We start from the raw sequence: 21,011 nt of genomic DNA on the forward strand, positions 1-21,011 counted from the left end.
CGTGACACAGGCGATGTATTAAACAAGATCGCCAATTTGACCTTCCCAGAGGACTCCCTGCTAGTGGGTATAGATGTAGAGACGCTGTATACATCTGTCCCACACGAATGGGAAATGCTGTTTACCATTTCCTTGAGCAGCAGTTTCCAAGAATGGAGGCTCAAAATGAGTTTATCATTGAGCTTCTGGAAATTGCACTCAAGAATATTTTTTTCCAATTTGCAGGATCCAATTTTCAACTTCGAGGTACTTCCATGGGAGCACCGTGGGCACCCGCTTATCCCTGCCTCCATCTAGGATGATGGGAGGAGTAAGTTATCTATACCTCATCGATGTACCTTGGCCACGCTAGGTCCTGGCTAAGGTACATCGATGACGTCATGATGGTCTGGGCGGGTTCAAGACTGGAACTGACAAATTTCATGGATGAGTTAGCCAACAATACACGTAATATACGTTTGATGTTTGTGGCTGACCCACATGAGATATCGTTCCTTGACTTGTCTATCAAACTTCTAGATGGATGTCTAACTACTAAAACCTTCAGAAAAGATACAGAGGCTAACACCCTGCTCCAGGCTGATAGCCACCATCCTAAGTCTTTGATACGGGGAGTCCCGGTGGGACAGTTCCTCAGAATTCGGAGGAAGTGTTCCACTGAGGATGACTATAGATGCGAGTCTAACCAACTCTACTACAGATTTAGAGAGAGGGGATATTCTCACCGAACGCTCAGAAGGGCTAAAAAAAATCGCAGGACAGAGATCAAGAACTGACCTGCTCCAGCCCCGTGTCAAAACCCAAGCACAAACTGATGCACCGGTGAGAATAATTACCCCCTATGGTACACATTGGCATCAGGTCAATTCCATACTCCTGAGCCACTGGCATATTCTTACCCGCTCTGAATGTCTGAGGGAGATTGTTGGTGACAGACCCTCGTCCATTCCGAATTCAAACGCCCTCAGAACAGAAATTGGCTAACAGACATGCTGAAAATCAAGGGCATATTCCCGTGTGGCCACCGTGGCATGTGGTAAGTATGTAGACCGATCCAAGGTATTTAGAGACTCTGGAGCAAAACATGAATATGAAATTAAGTCATTTATCAATTGTGCTACTACCAGGGTCCTATATGCCTTGGAATCTCCCTGCAAGAAATTGAACATTGGAAAAACAAAACGACAGCTTTGAGTTAGATTTAATGAGCAACTGAAGAGTATAAGTCTCAATGAAGACACCCCGATGACTCTTCGTTTTTTGCAGTATCACCAGGGGAACCACAAGGGCTGAAAGTGAAAGGCTTCTACTCTCTAGACCTCAGTGACCGGAGAGGAGACTTTGACACAGTACTGCTTCGTAAGGAAAAGTCCTCAATTATCAGGCTCAACACGCTCCAGCCGATGGGCCTGAACAATGAACTGAGCCTGAAGATATTCCTTGAACCCTAAATTAGCCAAAGCTACCCCTGCTATAGTTATTTACCCATCCCTATCTCCCCCTCCAATTCCTTTCCCCTCCCTCCACTTCCCCTTCTTTCCCCAAGCCCCTTCCCCTCACCTTGTGTTTCCCCTTTCTCTCCCCTCTCTTCCCCCTCCCCTATTCCCCCATCCCCCACCACTAACCAATCCTTGCCTCCATGATTCTCCCCTCCCCCCTCTTTTGTTCCTTCCCATCCTTTCTCCCCCTCTTATCTCTAGCAGGGATGTTTGCTCCAATGTCTATATGGAATTTGTCTTTGTTACTAGATACCAGATATAGCACTATTGAAGGTTTAGGTTCTGGAATATTGCTAGGCTGTTTCCAGTTTGCTCCTGACATCGGTATACCCATTGAGGTATGTACTGAATATATTTCTGTTACCAGATGCCAGATATAGCACTATTGAAAGTTCAGGCTTTATATTTTTGTTAAGCTGTTTCCAATCTGCTCTGGTACTGGCAAACTGTTCCCTCTATTCCTTTCTTGACTTGGCTTGAGTTAATTTTAAAATTAAGGTGCTCTAAAAACGCCTCTGTAATTATGAGATTTATCTCTAAGCCACCCGGTTTATCCCATTCCCCTGCTGTGATTGTCCTTGAATTTTACAGTTCTGGACCATGCAGAGAGCCTCGAGGACCAGGATTAATGTTATGTCTTGGTAGCATCTAGCATAGGCCCTATGTGCTGTTTCTTTGTGCTTTGGTATTTTACCTATTTTATTTGAACTGTAGTATCCCAAGTCACCACAAGGTGGCAGCATAAACAAGATATTATGTAGGAACGTTTTGATTGGACACTGTCTCCTATAAATAGTTTACAACAACCTACGCATAACGTCCAGATGAAGTGCACAGCTAAGTGCACGAAACGCGTCGACATAACTGACGCCAACTCACCCCCGTACTCCTTTCTGGTCCCCATCCCAGAATGTAAAGTGTCCCCTTACGTTCTAACATCCAGGGATCTGACAGTGCTCTACTTCTGCATCCTTAGTGAACTAATCCAGCCACCGTAGGCCTGCGCTCTAGCCGCTGAACCGGAAGCCTTCTGGAAACCTCCCTGTAACCACCTGTAAGCCTTTTTGGGCCATTACAACGGTATACCACGGAAGCGGTGGAAAGCGCAACTTGGAGGAAATTATCCTGTCTCCTGGACTAAACAGACGGACACTAGCATTAAAAACCTACGGTTGGATCTAAGGAGTAAGACAACACAGATACCGTCCACGGCTATGGAAAGGCTCCCAGTGAGATAGTATCACGGCCAGAATCTTATGGCAAAAGGAGGGGTAAGCGCCTGTTCAGGGTGAACTCTTTCTACACTACTAGCGATAATCTATGGACACTGTTGAATTCTGTGTTGACTGCCTAAATTTTATAGCACCATTCTATTAATCCCAATCTGGAGACAGGATTCCAGGAATGGAGTTTATGGGGGGTTACCTGAGCCTAGTGTCTTTTAATGACAATATTGTAAATTTTCTACAGTGATTTAGTTTTTATTTAATAAATTGGTACATTGTGGGAGCATGGTTTACCGGGGACGGTCTTTGTGCCGTCCCTGGTAGACTTATTGCCTGTTAATTGTTTCATCAATAAAGTCTTATATGTATTTTTGCTAAACAATACCGTAGTTGATCCTCCTCTTATTTACCTTTCTGGCGACATTTCTTTGTCCGAATTTTTGTTGTTGTTTATATAGTTTACTGTTGGTACTTGAGGAGGTATCCCGTCTGAATGACGAATCGGTTACTGCTTAAATATATTTCAATTCTGTCTGAGTGGTGAGGATTCATTAATTTTTTTAAATTGTATTCAGTATGAGAACATGCTTGCTGAGGAATTATCTGTATAATTTGTAAAATGGAAATGTTAAAAAATGGGTTATGAGAGTTTCCAAATACTTTGGTGAATGTTCACTCAACTCCTAGTTAGATAAGAGATTGATTTGATGTTGTGGATTACCCCCAACCCAGGGACCAACATTCACCCCAGTCCAAGCCCCCTTAAGGAAATAGTTAATTGGTCTGGATTTCCCAGACTTCTCTAAATTGTTTTCCTCTCTTAAGCAAGTTATCGCCAAAACCTTCCCTAGGCACAAAGATGTAAATTCACCCGGCAGCCAGATTATGCATTCATGGTTAACCATTAACACTGGTTCCCAATATGATCAGTTGAGTCCCAGATACAGAGCCTTGAAAACGTATTCATACCCCTTGAAATTTTCCATATTTTGTCACGTTACAACCAAAAACATAAATGTATTTTATTGGGATTTTATGTGATAGACCAACACAAAGTGGCACATAATTGTGAGGTGGAAGGAAAATAATAAGTGGTTTTCATAATTATTTACAAATAAATATCTGAAAAGTGCGACGTGCATTTGTAATCAGCCGCCTTTCCTCTGATACCCCTAACTAAAATCTAGTGGAATCAATTGCCTTCAGAAGTCACCTAATTGGTAAATAGAGTCCACCTGTGTGTAATTTAATCTCAGTATAAATACAGCTGTTCTGTGAAGCCCTCAGAGGTTTGTTGGAAAACCTTGGTGAACAAACAGCATCATGAAGGCCAAGGAACACACCAGGTAGTTTAGGGATAAAGTTGTGGAGAAGTTTAAAGCAGGGTTAGGTTATAAAAAAAAATATCCCAAGCTTTGAACATCTCACGGAGTACTGTCCATCATCCCAAAATGGAAAGAGAATGGCACAACTGCAAACCTACCAAGACATGGCCATCCGCCTAAATGGACAGGCCGGGCATTAATCAGAGAAGCAGCCAAAAGGCCCATGGTAACTCTGGAGGAGCTGCAGAGATCCACAGCTCAGGTGGGAGAATCTGTCCACAGGACAACTATAGTGCACTCCAGAAATCTGGACTTTATGGAAGAATGGCAAGAAGAATGCAATTGTTGAAAGAAAGCCATAAGAAGTCCCTTTCGCAGTTTGCGAGAAGCCATGTGGGGGACACAGCAAACATGTGGAAGAAGGTGCTCTGGTCAGAAAAGACCACAATTGAACTTTTTGGCCTAAAAGCAAAACGCTATGTGTGGCGGAAAACTATCACTGCACATCACCCTGAATACACCATCCTCACTGTGAAACATGGTGGTGGCAGCATTATATTGTGGGGATGCTTTTCTTCAACAGGGACAGGGAAGCTGGTCAGAGTTGATGGGAAGATGGATGGAGCAAAATACAGGCAATCTTAGAAGAAAACCTGTTAGAGTCTGCAAAAGACCTGAGACTGGGGCAGAGGTTCACCTACCACAGGACAACGACCGAAAACATACAGCCGGAGCTACAATGGAATGGTTTAGATCAAAGCATATTCATGTATTAGAATGGCCCAATCAAAGTCCAGACCTAAATCCAATTGAGAATCTGTGAAAAGACTTGAAAATTGCTGTTCACAGGTGCTCTCCATCCAATCTGACAGAGCTTGTGCTATTTGGCAAAAATGTCACTCTACTAGATGGGTAAAGCTGATAGAGACATACCCAAAAAGACTTGTAATTGCAGCGAAAGGTGGTTCTACAAAGTATTGACCCAAAGGGGGGTGAATACAAATGCACGCTATATTTTTCAGATAATTATTTGTAAAAAATTTTGAAAACCATTTATCATTTTTATTCCACTTCACAATTATGAGCCACTTTGTGTTGGTTTATCACATAAAATCCCAATAAAATACATTTATGTTTTTGGTTGTAACATGACAAAATGTGAAAAATGTCAAGGGGTATGAATACTTTTTCGAAGCACTGTATTCTGGCAGTTTTCTTAAAAGTGAAGTTCAACTTTTAAATAAACTGGTTCATGCAGACAAGGGGTCTCAGTAGTTAAAATACTATACTCCATATATAAAATATTGTTTAATACAAATGTATGCCTTTTCTGTCACCTATCAAACGTGGCTGAAATGCTCCCAAAGTTTACCCTCCTAAATGCTGGCTTATTTCCAAGACATAAGAATAAGTACCCCTAAATGGACTTTAATGATCTAAGATCTATACAAAAAGTATTAGAGAATGTTTGAAATTTTACAAATTATTTATTTTTCAAAACATTTTAAAAGCATGATGACTGAAGACAGAAAATGGTTGGAATATATACAAATCTGTATGTGGAAACACCAATATAACCACACACGGTCAAATGTGATCCTTCACCCAACGCGTTTCAGTTAAATTCTTTCCTCAGGGGTGTTCTTCAGGAAACACACATGTGCATCTATAACAGTGATGGCGAACCTTTTTGAGCCCGAGTGCCCGAACTGCAACACAAAACGACTTATTTTTTTCAAAGTGCCAACACCGCAATTACACCTGAATACCGAGGTTTTAGTTTAGAAAAAACAACTCGTACAGTTGTCAACTAATTAACAACATTTGTTTAAAAAGAAAAACACAATAACAAAGCTTTCCATTAAACATTTTATTTTGGGCAGAGTATTGCAGAGTATGGGCAGAGTACTGCAGAGTATGGGCAGAGTATGGGCATAGTATGGCAGAGTATGGGCAGATTATGGAGATTTCACAAAAAAGGTACATAATAAACACAGAATTGTAGAAGAGCAACTCACGATTTTGTCCAATGTGCTGTGAAACCGCTGACACCGCTCTGCTGGGTCTGCTGTAGATACAAAGGGCTGGAATGAAAAAACAATTCTTATTGTTGTCCATAGGCCAGGACACAGGTTCAAAGTACTGCAAAGTATTGCAGAGTGTGAGCAGAGTACTGCAGAGTATTGCAGAGTGTGGGCAGAGTACTGCAGAGTATGGGCAGAGTATTGGTACTGAGCAACCCTGTGGGCTGGATCTGTAGTGCCCACAGCGCTGCTCAGTAACCATACTCTGCAAACGATCTCTCCCCCTCTCCCCTCACACTGTAGGGCGCGCAGGAGCAAGATTCTGGGAGGACGTCCTCCCAGAATAAGCCGACCGCGCTGTAGCTGTTTTTCGGCTATGGCGGGTCGGCAAGTGGATAATAACTCACATTTGACTCTTTGAAATCTGTGTCAGTGTGGGGTCAGTTCCCGTGCGCGCCGGTGGTGTTCCATAAAGGGATTTCCAACACGCAGGTGCATCGGCAGGGAACGTCAGATAAAAAGACGTCAGATAAAGAGAACGGGGGCGTGGCTTCAGCGCCCTTGTTTGGAGCGTGCGCCACGCCTACTCGGACACATCACCAGTAGCCCCAGAGAACTGCGGGAGATGTGGTGCGGTGTGAACGATTCCAATGATGATTTTGTCAATTGTCACGGCGTGCCCACAGAGATGGGTCGACGTGCCGGCAGCGGCACGCGTGCCACGTGTTCGCCATCACTGATCTATAACATTATTAGAAATATGCAATATCAATAAGCATTATTCCAAAGAGTATATATGTATCAATAAAAAGTGTAATTTTTGTATATTAGATGCACTTACATGTGCTGAGATGGTGTCACAGATGAAACATTCCATAATATAAAAACGAAGAAAAGTTGTGTTTCATAAAACGATTTTAGTCACCCCACAGAGGTGATTGCCTCTACGTTGAACATACATCGGGAAGTCAGGGATGACGGGCCTCCCCTCCCCCAAACAGTAGTCCCCCAGGACAAGGCAGACAGGAGTACTGAGGCCAGCAAGTGGAAGGACAACCTAAATGCAAAAGATAAGTATAAAAAATATGTGTCGAATAGTAAATATATATGCCCTATTATTGGAACTAGGGTAAAAAAATGCCATGGAAATTATTACCTGAATAGTGCGTTCATCCAAAACAGGGACGCTAATATTCATAGAAGTCATATGGGTTGCCAATATCTATATAATGAGCAAAAATTTACTTGAATGAGTATCTACACTGATGTATCAGTCAGTTAATGTATAAGAGATAAGGATGCTTCAATGTAGTAAATAGATGACCTTCACATGTGAAGTAAAACATCAGTTCAAAAAGTTTAGAATAAATCATTACCTTCAGGGAGATTGGAAAAGCAAACAGCGTCCTGACATCCAGCTACTCTGGAGCTGATGCCATGACTGGGCTGCCGTGTGCTTATAACTACTTCCTAATTGCGTAATTGACTAGTGTCCGCTGTGTCACGTTGTGTGTCTGCCTCCCTAAAGGCCTCCTGAGCTGCACACGCACCACTGCGCCCCAACCGCGAATGCGCGATGTCAGCACGGCGCAGTGCGCCTATTCCGAGCTGACGTTGCCCTTGCGTGGTTGGGGCGGAGCGGTGCGCACACAGCTCAGTTATAAACACACGGCAGCCCAGTCATGGCATCCGCTCCACAGTAGCTGAATGTCAGGACGCTGTTTGCTTTTCCAATCTCCCTGAAAGTAATGATTTATTCTAAACTTTTTGAAATGATGTTTTAGTTACCATGTGAAGGTCATCTATTTACTACATTGAAGCATCCTTACCTCGTATACCTTAACTGACTGACATCAGTGTAGATACTCATTCAAGTTCATTTTTGCTCATTATATAGATATTGGCAACCCATATGACTTCTATGAATATTAACGTCCCCATTTTGGATTAACGCACTATTCAGGTAGTAATTTCCATGGCATTTTTATACCCTAGTTCCAATAATAGGGCATATATATTTACTATTACAAATATATTTTATATACTTATCTTTTGCATTTAGGCTGTCCTTCCACTTGCTGGCAGTGCTCCTGTCTGCCTTGTCCTTGGGGACTCCTGTTTGGGGGAGGCCCGTCATCCCTGACTTCCCCATGTATTTTCAACATAGAGGCAGTCACGTCTGTGGGGTGATTAAAATGGTTTTATGAAACACAACTTTTCTTTGTTTTCATATTATGGAATGTTTCATCTGGGCCATCATCTCAGCACATGTAAGTGCATCTAATATACAAAAATGACACTTTTTATGGATACATATATACTCTTTGGAATAATGCTTATTGATATTGCATATTTCTAATAATGTAGATGCACATGTGTGTCCTGAAGAACACCCCTGAGGAAAGAATTTAACTGAAACGCGTCGGGTGAAGGATCACATTTGACTGTGTGTTTGTGTTGCTATATTGGTGTTTCCACACACAGATTTGTATACATTCCAACCATTTTCTGTCTTAGGTCATCCTGCTTTTAAAATGGTTTTGTCAAATAAATATTTTGTAAAACTTCAAACATTCTCTAATACTTTTTTTTGTATAGATATTAATGCCTTTAAAGTCTGTTTAGGAGTACTTATTCTTTTGGTTCACAATTTCTGGATGTGGCATTATATCTATGTGAACACAGTTGCCGACCTTCCCATTTTTTTGCCTATTTCCAAGACATGGGCTACAACAAAATGGCTGTAATGAGGCAGGGATTGAAAAGTTCTCGGCCCGACCCATTTCCCAACATGGAACACCAATTTTGTTATTGTAGTTGTGATATTTCATATGATATTATGCAAATTTGGAGAATTAGAGCTCTATTTTTCTCAATTGCTGCAGGCAATGGAATGAACCTTGGTGGAAAAGAAGGCAGAATTCACAAACATTGAGCAACGAGCCATCATGAATTTCTTCTTGCTGCAGAAGAAAATTCATAAACATATGATGGAAAACACTGGGTGAGCAAAGCCCATCAAATTGAAGGGTGAAGAAATGTGTGCAAACTTTCTGCATGGTGAATTTTCGACCAAAGATGCTGCAAAATCTGGAAGGCCCATCACAGTGTAATCTCCTGAAAATGTTGATTGTGTGCATGACATGATTTTCTCAGAGAATCTACAGATATCCAAGGAACGTGTGGGGTTCATAATTCATGATTATTTGGATATGAACAAGATTTCAGCCAAGTGGGTATCAAAATGTTAGAATGCTGTAAAAACGTGACAGTGAAAACAGCCAAGTTGATTTTGCAGCATTTTATGAAAAGTGCTAAGAGCAGTTTTTTGCAGAACAGACTTAATTTTTTTTGGAAAGGTTAAAAAAATTGGAGAGATGATGTGCTAAATGTGTTTTACTTAGGATAGAGAAATAGGCAAGTGTCATTGCTCTAGTTCATTTCATTCTTAGTCGGGCTAAGAAATTTTTAACCCTCCTCGTAAGTTGATCTTTTCCTATCTATATAGGACCCCTTAGTGTGGAAGCATTGAGGTGTTCCTTTCTTCCCACAATTGCCAGATTCTTGCCTGACCAATAGAAATTGCATTACATAACTTTGACTATCTGTGTGAAACCAAAAGAATTCTTTCAAAGAATCAATGTATCCCAAGCTGCCTGCAGCCATTAAACATTTATAAAATGGCAACAAGCAGACCCATTATCTCTATGTGTCTACATGCAAAACAAAAATTCAACTTTAATGGAATGAATTTTACAAAAAGAAAAAAAAAAAAAAAAAAAAAAAAAAAAAAAACTCAGCTTCTTCATCAGTACTAGTCTATAGGCTATAAAAGGCTTCCTATATATATTTTTTTTTTTTGCCACTTCAGCAGACAGCATTAAGGGACTTGAATCAGCCTTGCAGTTCATCTCTTCCGTCCCTGTCATTGTCACATCATCGTAGCAGTTTTAGAAGTAACAAAATTTACTAACAATTTATTCAACCTAAACAAACTAAACACAATACCCAATGTACCCCCTTTAACCCTACCCCAATAAACCCTTCCCACCTCTACTATCCCACCGGTCGCTAAGTTAAGACCTATGCCGGTCGACTCCTTGCCAAAGGACTTACAATCTCAATTCCTGGGCGTAACTCCATGTCTTTTTTAAAGCTGTCCATCCCTCCCATTTTGCCGTGGCTCTGCTGATCTCCTCATCCATATTACTTCCCCAGCATTCCATTATATATGTTTCCTCGACCATATCTATCCACTCCCAGATTAATGGGGTTTCCTTCTTTTGCCAGTTCTTGGGTATAAGTCTCTTAGCGGTGTTTAAAAGATGAGGGGTCAGGGACCTTTTATATTGTTTTATATCACCCACCCCACCATGAAACAACACCACCCAAGGGTCTTCCACTACTTCTTTTTTTTGTAATCTCCTTGATGAGTTGCAGAATCTTTTTCCAGAATTCCCTAATTTTAAGGCAGTCCCACCACAGATGTGTCATGGAACCAACCTCTTTACAGCCTCTCCAACAATCTGCTGATGTATTGCGCTGAAATTTGCTTATTTTATCTGGGGTAGCGTACCATCTTACTAGGCACTTACAGTTCATCTCTGCTGTTCGGCTGTCCACTGCCGAGGCATGGGCAAGGTTCAAGATTTTTCCAATAAGCTTCTTGTCTCGCATTGTCCCCAATTCCCTCTCCCATTTTCTAATGAATGGCGGTATCTCCGCTTCGTCTGCCCTCAATAATACTTTGTACATTTTTGATATAGTATTTCTCGGATCCTTTTCCACGAACAGTCGTTCAAAAATGGAGAGGTCTTCTCCGGATCTAATAGGTTGAGGTAAGTTTTTAACTAAATGATTCAGGTGGAGGGACCGCCATTCAACCATCCCCCGTGCAAGATTGTTGTGCATCAAATCCTGTGTAGGAATCATTTTTCCTTTTTTTATTATATCCCTTAATTGTGTGACACCCTTTTTTAACCAAACTCCTCCTATACTATTCATTCCTGGTGGGAAGTATTCTTATCTAACAGTGTAATTAAAGGTGAATTGTATTTGCCATTAAGCCGTTTATATATCCCATCCCAAATTTTAAAGACATTATGTGTCAGTGTATCAGTGTTTTCGTCTAATCTTCTGTATTGTGGGGGGTTCCAAATAATACTACCCAATTGTGCTTTACTTAGTGTTTTCTCTATCCTAACCCATTTTTTCTCATTTTTTTTCCTTGACCCATTCTACTACTCTGGACAATACAACAGCTTTGTAATAGATTGAGATGTCAGGGACCGCTAAACCTCCCTTCCTTTTCCCCTGTTTCAACGTTTGAAAGGAGACTCTCGGTTTTTTATGTTTCCAAATTAAATTCAAAAGCAACATTTTTAATTTTCTCAAGTATTGTTGAGGGAGGGCTATTGGCACCATCTGAAATCTGTACACGACCTTAGGGAGGATCACCATTTTTATAATATTAATCCGTCCTAGCCAAGATAGTGACGTTCTGAGGAATTTTTTACAGTCAGACCTGACTTCATCTAATAGGGGAATATAGTTTATTTTGTAAATCTTCTCCCGTGTATTAGCTAATTTAATTCCCAGATATTGTAATTCTTTTGTCCAAGTAAATTTAAACTTGTTTTTTTAATATTCTTTCTTCTGTCTGGCTTAAGTTGATATTTAATATCTTGGATTTTGCAAGATTTATTTTAAAGTTGGAGATTTCCCCATATTGTTTCAGGGTATTTGTTAAATTGCGCATTGTTTTCCGGGGGTTCATGACATAAAACAGTATGTCGTCTGCAAAAGCGGATAGTTTATGTTCTTCCTTTCCATGCTTAACACCAGATATGCTAGAGTCATTAGGTATCGTGGCCAGAAGTGATTCGACGAATAGCATTGGGGACAGGGGGCACCCCTGCCTCGTCCCATTTTTCATCTCAAAAGGGAGAGACACTAGACCATTTACTTTTATTAATGCAGTTGGATGGTGGTACAATGATTTAATCCAGCCAATCATTCTTGGGCCAATGCCCATAGTCTCCAGAGTCTGGATCATGAACCCCCAGTCTACCCTGTCGAAAGCCTTTTCGACGTCGATCGACAGTAGCAATCCTGGGGGGCCCCTCTCTTATATCATTTGGAGTAAAAGTACAGTTTTTACCCCATTATCCCTCCCTTCCCTTTTTGGGGTAAAACCGACCTGATCCGGGTTTACTAGTATGTTCATTAATCCCTTCAGCCTCCCAGCCAAGACTTTGGCGAAACGTTTTATGTCAGCTAATGAGATTGGCCTGTAGCTAGAACACAATGTCCCCTCCTTTCCTTCTTTTAAGATGACGGTGATAGCCGCTGATAATGCATCCTTACTGATATTATGCTCTACCCCCAATCCGTTCATATATTGGCAAAGCTTTGGGACCAGGATGGTTTTGAATTTTTTATAATAAGATATTGTGAATCTGTCCGGCCCTGGACTTTCCCCCGGTGCTGATTCTGACATTTCTTCCTCAGAGATCGGGGCCTCCAATGCTTCCCTGGCCTCTTTGGCTATTTTCGGGAGTCCTGCAGTCCTAAGAAAATTGGTTATTTTTCTGTTCTTTTCACCAGGTCGGACTTCCTGCTGCTGTACTGAGTATAATTCTTGGAAATAAATTCTAAATATATCTGCAATTCCTTTGGGAGAATAGACCATGTTACCATCCTTAGTTTGGATTTTCTCTATATAATTAATGGCTTTTTTCTTTTGTAATATTTTTGCCAGCTGTTTACTGGGTTTATTTCCCCACTTATATCTTTCCCTTGCAGTCCTATTCAGGACCATCTTAGTTTCGTGGCCTAATAAAGCCTTTAGCTCAGCTCTTTTATTTATTACCTTTTGATATAAGTCTTGATGACGGGCCAGACGTTTTTTATGTTCTTGTTCAGCTTTGCCTAGTTCATCCATAAGTATACATATTTTCTCAGTTCTCTCATTTTTTTTACGTGATCCTAACTCGATCAGGATCCCTCTGATGTAGGCCTTATGGGCCTCCTACAAGGTTGACCCCATTACTTCTCCTGTGTCGTTTAATGAGAAATAATTTTCAAGTTCCCTTGCTACCAATGCTGAGCCATCCTCATCTCGAATCAACTCTTCATTCAAGCGCCATCTGACCCAGTGGCCTAGTTTCCCTGATGCTGACATTTTCATCCTCACCGGGGCATTATCCGATGTAGTAGATGTAGAAATTTCAATCTTAGACTCCATCACCTTATCTATGTTCCTATGTTCTACAAAAATGTAATCTATTCTAGAGTAGGACCCGTGCACGGGGGAGTAAAACATAAAATCTTGTGTTTTAGGGTGTTGAATCCTCCAAATGTCAACCAATTGGCTGGCATACAGTTTTTGTTTAACCTCTTTCAATTGAACGTAAGTAGTCTCCCATGCCCGGGTCCTACTGTCCAGGCCGGGTGTCATACAGAAGTTCAAGTCTCCCATCATAATCGTATGTCCTTTCCTGAAATCCCTCAGCTTTGCCAAAATGCTTTTAAGGTATTTCATCGGGTTTTTATTGGGAGCGTAAATATTTGCCAGTGTATATTCCTCGTCGCCTAATTTCCCTTTTAAAAACAGGAATCTACCCTCAGGATCGATTAACCTATCTTCCAGTGCGAAACGGGTTCCATTCGTGAACCCAATTGCTACCCCCCCTCGCTCTTTTAGTAACTGTATCCCCGTAAAACCATAACGGAAAATCCCTAGATGACAATTTAACATTTGACTCGTGGGAAATATGTGTCTCTTGAAGAAAAACCACTTCCGCCCCGTACCGTTTGAGCTCCTTCATTATCATGTGTTTCTTGCTGGGAATATTCAGTCCCCTAACGTTGTAGGTCATAAAATTGTTGTCATCTCTTTAATCCAAAATTCCTATCTAAGGCTTGTTTTATTGATCTATAGCTAATTATAGCTGTTTTTACAGACGGTATAGCAGAGGAATCCCCCCTCCCCACCCACCCCGTTCCTCCCATCCACCATTCTCCCCCCCCCCAGCTCCTATCGGGCCCTTAGACCCTCGAAGAACACATTGTCTCATGTTCCTCCGAAGATCTCCAACTCCAGAGGTGGAACTCTTGGTGTGCCCCATCTTCCTCCCCATCCATTACAGAGTGGGTTTTTGGGGAGGTTGGCCGGCCACCCGCCGCGCGCCCCTCTCATGACTATTTAACCTTTCTTCTCTATGCTCTCCCATCCCGCCACCCCCCCGACCCCACCCGTCATTTTGCTGACATACTGTATTTCTAACCAAGTCCCATAGCGCCCCCCTCCTCCCACTCATTAAACCATTCTGGCAGCTGTGGTTCTTGTATTTCTACTTTTTTACAGAAGTCCCCAAGTTCATTAGGAAATCTTAGCCTAGCTGATCTCCCATCTTTTGACCCAATGAGGCAGGCAGGGAAGCCCCAGCTTTACTTTATGTTCTGTGTCCTCATCTGGTCTAAAAGAGGTTTTAGCATACGTCTTCTAGCCAATGTCTCCGGAGCCAAGTCCGAAAAAACCTGGATTTCAGCGCCCTCATACTGCAGAGGAGTTTTCCCTCTTAAGTTTGCCCAAATCCTGGCTTTATCCTCATATAATCTAAATCTTGCTATAATGTCCCGCGTTCTATTTGGCCTGTTAGTGTCGGATCTCCCCACCCGGTGTACCCATTCGATGTTCGAAAGTCCTCCACGCCTACACTGAGAATTGGGGAAAATATTTCTCCTATAACCTTCCTCAGATCTTCCCCTCTTCTTTCCGGTACCGAGCGTACTCTCAAGTTATGTCTTCTGTTTCTGTTTTCTTGGTCCTCTAACCTATAAAGGAATTTGGCCTGGTTATGTTGTATATTTTCAACTTGATCCTTGAGCGCACGGATCTCCAGGGCTTGTTTGTCCAATGTGTCTTCTGCCGTCTCTATTCTAGCCAGCAAGTGTCCCAGGTCAGACCTCAGCATGTTAATCTCAGTTTTAATGGAATTTTCCAATCTCGTGAACATTGCCAGAATATCTCCTTTTGTGGGGAGTTGGGCCTCAATCCTTTGATCTTCTAGTCTGGTTGATTCTAGTTCGCTTTCAATTGCTAAGTCCTCCTTAGACTGATTTGGGGTACCTTCTTTCCTCTCCTCAGATCCCTTCTTATCCGCTTTACCTTGCTTTGGGGGTGCTGAACTGTTGTTATTTGGGCTAAGCCCCTGGGCCAAGTACTGTTTAATTGTACTTCCCGAGCTGTTGTCCCTTGGGGTTTTGGGTGCCCCCCCTCCAGCGGCTTTAGATGAGGATTTACTCATGATGGGTCAGCAGACCCCCCCTGCAGTATAGGTGTCCGGTCCTGATTTTTTTTTTCCCTTTATAAATACAAGTTTAATAAACTCTTTATTTCCTCATACTAATACCCGCATTCCTCTACGCCAGGGTCCTATTCAAGGCCTGCCCTTACCTCCTTTACTATCTACAAACCCCTCCAACTTCCCCCTGCAGAGAAACCAGGTATAGTGCTACTGACGGAGGGTTGCAATGAATCGAAAGTTCATAAATAATTCAAAAGTAATTCAAAAGTTCAGCAAATCAGTAAATCCAGCTAAAAGTGTTCAAGCAATCCTCTACTCAGCCCCCTTCAGTTAAGTAGCATACTCCTGAGTACTTTCAGTGAAACCACATCACCAGAATGGAGATACGACTTACAGCATATACACTTCCTAGGCGCACAGTCATATCTTGATTTTCACACTGTGGGGTGCTCCACTCTTACCTCTCTCTCCAGGGGTGTTGGGCATCAATGCTGTACTTACGAAGAACCTTTTGATGGAGCTAGGGAGTTTCTCCTTCTATAGCGCAGTGGTTAACTATTCGTCCTATCCTCCGCGCTCAGCCTTCACACTCCAAGACAGAGCCGCTGTGGACGAGGATCCGGGGGGGGGAGGGACGGACGCCGGACCCGCACTGTGTGTCTCGCCACCTGGGCTGCACAGTGCCAGCCCCATGCCCCACTGTGCGGATAGGCATTTCCAGCGCCTCAGAGAGCTAAAATGCTTCCGGCGAGATGAGGTCTCGGCCCCGGCTTCTCTCTTCCCCTTCTCATTCCCACCGCTGCATCCGCGTCGACGCTCGCCGGCTGGCCTACACACCCAGGCTCCTCCCTCCCCGTCAGACGCCGTCTCACGTCATCCCCCCATTCCGCGGCTTCCTATATTTTAACTATATAAACAATGCCAAGCTCCACAAGATGTTGCTGTCTGAAATAATTAAAAACTAAGTGGCTAAGCTGATATCTGTATATACACTATATGGCCAATTGTTTGTGGACACCTGCCCATCACACCTATATGAGCTTGTGAACATTATTCCAAAACCATGGCTAATAATATGTAGTCACCTCTGACACTCTTTTGTGGCCACACCAGCCTCAAGACCTCTGGGAAGCTTTTCACAAGATTTTTAAAGTGTGTCTGTGGAAAATTGTGCCCATTGAGCGAAAAAGAGCATTTGTGAGGTGAGGAAAAACACTAGTATAGGATGAGAATGCCCAGCTTGCAATCCGATTTTCAATTTATCCTAAAACCTTTTAATAGGGTTGAGGTCCATGCAAGGCACTCAAGATCCTACACACCATACTCAAATGGGGCATAGTCTAACTGGAACAGAAGCCTGCCTTCCCCAAACCGTTGCCACAAAGTAGGAAGTGGACAGTTGTTATATTGTGTGAAATACCTTTCTTTGTATGTGCTACCATGAACAGTACTGACTGGAAACACCTGAACTCTAAAATTTGGAGGGGTGTAGAAATATTGGAGTCGATTTACTACAGGGAAAAAGACTGAATTTTGCACAGTGCAGTTGCTCCAGAGCTTAGTAAATGAACAGAAACTCTGCGTACTTCCATCATCCAATCGTGTGCAAGCAAAAATGCTGTTTTTTTTATTTTCCTTGCATGTGATTGGGTACTCTTTGCAATGTGAAACTTTACCTCATTCACCAAGCTCTGGAACAACCGCACTTGCAGAGGGCAACTGTTTATTTGTATCATTACAATATGTCATGGAGAGGGGAAGGGAAACCTTTGGGGTATGTTGATGCTATATGAATAAAATAAACCACACTTCCTTATATTAGAAGATAAAAGTAATATAATGTGATAGCACAGACAATAGATTATATAAATGCATTTATTTACAAGTCTTAACAAAAATATGTAATAAACACTGTAATAAATATTTAAAAAAATACAAATTGCTTTCCAATCATGACTAGATCAAAAATGTTTGCAAAAACAAAAATAGGAAGTAGGAAAAAAAAAATGGCTTGTGTCACGTTTTTAAAAACAAATGCCATCAAGTAGTCTTAATAATCCTATGACAATGCTAGTTGAAGCAGTATTGTGCAGCCAAATTTTATTTCTTTAGCCAATTATACCATATCAGCTGTTTAAAATGGTAATTTTTTTCTTGGAGAGGATTTTAACTGCTGTGGAGAAAATCTGGGAACAGCTTCAGCACTTCAACAGGGCTCATTCATTTTTAAACAAATTCAGCAGAAAAATAAAAAAATAAACTTGATATGGTAAGTCAAGGTTCGTGGCTCAATCTAAACCACTGTGGCTGTTGCTGGTGGAGTGAAGGTTTTCTGGGATATCTGATTCTAGAACACTGGCATCAGAAAATGGTGAACTTTTGTGACCATTTTGATGTCCAGCTTCCTCAGAACAAACCTTGTATAAGCCCACGGAAGGTTTTCTTTTTGAAGATTGCCTTCTATCCTTTCCGCTAGATGATTCTTTGGATTTTTTACTTGCACTACTTTTTCTACTTTTGCTGGAATCTGATGCTGAGCACTCGTTACCAGCTCCTTTCTTTTCCGGCAGGAAGGCTCTTTTTAAACCATCTGTATTCTGTTGTTCAGAAACCATCGTGCTGTTCTGCTGTGACTCCAAATCCTTTATAGGAAGATCAAACGCTTTGCTCTTCAAGCTGCTGGTGTGAATTTCATCAGGTTCACCAGAAGGAGGGAAGGCTGCTGCAGTCATGACACAGGGTTCTACGGAAAGACTTGGGGGGGCACCTTCCTCATCCCTTTTCTAAGCCATGAAAGAAAAATGAGCAAAGAAAAAGAGCAACTTAAAAACCAAATCTGGAAAGCACAGTTTACATCTAACCCAGGCACATAATATAAATCCAATACAATTTCAGAAGAGCAACTGTGTGTCTGAAAATAAAAATGTATACCGTTTTATAAGCCTCCCATTTAAACACAAGTTATACACATATGGAGAATTTCAAAATATAAACTCTGCACACACCTCCATAAAATGTCTTAGCTGTCAATTGTGATAAAAGCAGACTCAGTTACAAAATAGCTCCACTTATTTCCAAAGAACCTCAAGCAGTGTGAGACAAAGTAATGTTTTTTCAACTTTGCTAAAATGTCACAAAGTGACATTTCATTAATCTCTATTCACCACATCGGGTTGCACCATGCGGTGTACTACATTGCAACATGCTGCAATATGAAAAAAAAAAAAAAAAGTAGTGTATATCCTGCATTTCTTTTTCAGCAAACGCCACTGTAGCACAGTGGTGTAAAATGAACTCATTGGACTTAAGCCAAATTTCCTTGTCTATGCGTTAAGACTGCATTGGGCAATGCTGTCCAGCACAGCCCAAATCTTATGGTGCAAGCCTGCCCTAAAAAACAGAGTATTACTGACCTTAATCCATTGTTCTACAATCTTCTTCCTAGCAGGTTCTGGTTGTAATGGCTGGTCCCCATTTTCTTGCAAGTCTCTGACCAGTGCTGTTACCATCCCTCTTAAAGTGATTGTAAAGTCTTGTTTTTTTTTCTCCTATAAAAATAAAAAACATGTTATACTTACCTGCTCTGTTGCAGTGGATCAGAAGATCCTCCTCTTCTCTGGTCCCTCTTCGGTGATCCTGGCCCCTCCCTCCTGTTCAGTGCCCCCAGAGCAAGCAGCTTGCTCTGGGGGCACCCAAGCCAAGTCACAGCTCCCTGTGTCCATTCAGACATGGAGCCCCGACCCGACCTGCCCTCTCTCTCCCCTGATTGGCTAGCTGACTTTGATCGACAGCAGTGGCAGCCAATGGCGCCGCTGCTGTGTTTCAGCCAATCAGGAGGGAGAATCTCGGACGGCTGAGACACTCGTGGACATCGCTGGACAGAGAGGGACCTTAGGTAAGTGTTAGGGGGGCTGCTGCACACAGAAGGCTTTTTATCCTAATGCATAGAATGCATTAGGATAGAAAACTTTCTGCCTTTACAACTCCTTTAACGTCATTATTATACAAGGCAGGTCCAGCTACCAATGGCTGGTCCTGCATTTTGCATAATGATTAAGAGGGCCAACCCACATGTTGGCGTTGAGGAAAAGAAGGCCAGGGCGCTGGTTGTTGGAAGACTGCAAATTATGTTAAGTAATACTCGGTATCAGAGCATTACATCAACAAAATAAACATTACATTCTTAATTTGCTAGGAGAGCGATACCTTTTATCATTTTACCAGCTTAGAGTTCAACTTTAGAAATAAAATATACTGTTTGCTGCATACTGTGACATATCCGGATTGAATTCACCTACACTTGTCAAATTACACTTCGATACAACCAGTTAACACCTTTGTTTGCTTTCTTGCAATGGCAAAGCATTTATTAAGATATACTGAATAGGTGCCAGGGTTCACATACACCAACCAGTACATGATAGGGGAAAGAATTAGACAGGATTCACACTGGTGCGATGCGGGTACCACAGAGGTTCCAGTGCAGGTTCCCGCACCGCATCAGAATTGCAGGCAGTTCACACTGCTCTCTGTGATCTGCTGCGGGTGTCAATAAAAAGTTAACGACACCCCCAAATCAGTTCGTAGATCACAGTGCGAACTGTGGAATTGGGTGGAATAGAATCGCATGGGTCTGACCACCTATGTAATCCGATTCCAGAGCGGACAAAAAAAAAAAAAAAAAAAAGGTCCTGTACCATTTTGGTGCGAATGTGATGCAATTTCAGCCATACAAACTGTATGGCTGAATTTGCACTGCACAGACATCGCATGTGATCTGCACAGGCATGTGGTGCAAATCACATGTGATGTCTGGCATCGCACCAGTGTGAACCCAGCCTTACTGTTTCATCTGAAGTTAGGATCACATGTAGCCAGTTTAATCGCAGTAGGATTAGCGTGTTTGAGGATTTCTAAAGAATAACGATAAGAGTAGTAAAAGAAATTATCAACCATCATCAATGAATATTCTAAACTTCTGATTACCTGATCAACTAGGAAGGTTTTTTGCAGGTCATTGTGGGTTTCAGAGGAGGGTGGTTGGGCTTTTCCAATTGTAGAAGACAGCTGTGGATCTCCTGGCAGGGCGAAGTCAGACTGTTCAATGCCTGCCATACTGGCAAGCTGACCTAAGCTGAAGAACAGAAATATGGATTTTTAGAATGCAGTGAGCAAAAATTTTTTGTACATTCACCAAAAAACACAAAAACATGTAAGCACAGTTCCAAGTGTTTTTAGGCCTAGTACACACCAGTGCAATTTCAAATGCAACTTGAGATGCATAGAATTGCGTGACAATGGAAATCACATTGCTTTCAATGGTGTCCATTCACATCAATGCAGCACAGTACGCTGCAAGGTGAACTAACACTTTAACCACCTAACCTCTGGAAGGTTTTACCCCCTTCATGACCAGGGCATTTTTTGCACTGCGCTACATTAACTGGCAAATACTCGGTCATGCAACACTGTACCCAAATTAAATTTATATCATTTTTTTTTTTTTTTGCAAACGAAATTTTTTTTTTCATAAAATGTATGCCAAAATGTATTCTGCTGCATTTCGTGGGTAACAAATAACCCAAATCATATTATTTAGTTTGTTTGAAAGTTATGGAGTCAATTA

At 41.8% G+C, this 21,011-nt stretch overlaps 1 protein-coding gene across 2 annotated transcripts in view; it reads right to left on the bottom strand.

Annotated features, from left to right (window-relative positions):
- Window positions 1-17,301: 17,301 nt before the first annotated feature.
- CEP78 (centrosomal protein 78) overlaps window positions 17,302-21,011 on the bottom strand; it is a 109,622-nt gene continuing 105,912 nt past the window's right edge. For both annotated transcript variants that reach the window (XM_073633885.1, XM_073633875.1), the window contains exons 15-16: window positions 20,372-20,519; window positions 17,302-18,168 (exon numbers count right to left, since the gene is read on the bottom strand). In XM_073633885.1, coding sequence (XP_073489986.1) covers window positions 17,674-18,168; window positions 20,372-20,519 — 643 coding nt within the window. In that variant the 3' untranslated portion in view covers window positions 17,302-17,673. The remainder of the gene's footprint in view (window positions 18,169-20,371; window positions 20,520-21,011) is intronic.

Source organism: Aquarana catesbeiana, linkage group LG01 (assembly GCF_042186555.1).
Source record: "Aquarana catesbeiana isolate 2022-GZ linkage group LG01, ASM4218655v1, whole genome shotgun sequence".
Lineage (NCBI taxonomy): Eukaryota > Metazoa > Chordata > Amphibia > Anura > Ranidae > Aquarana > Aquarana catesbeiana.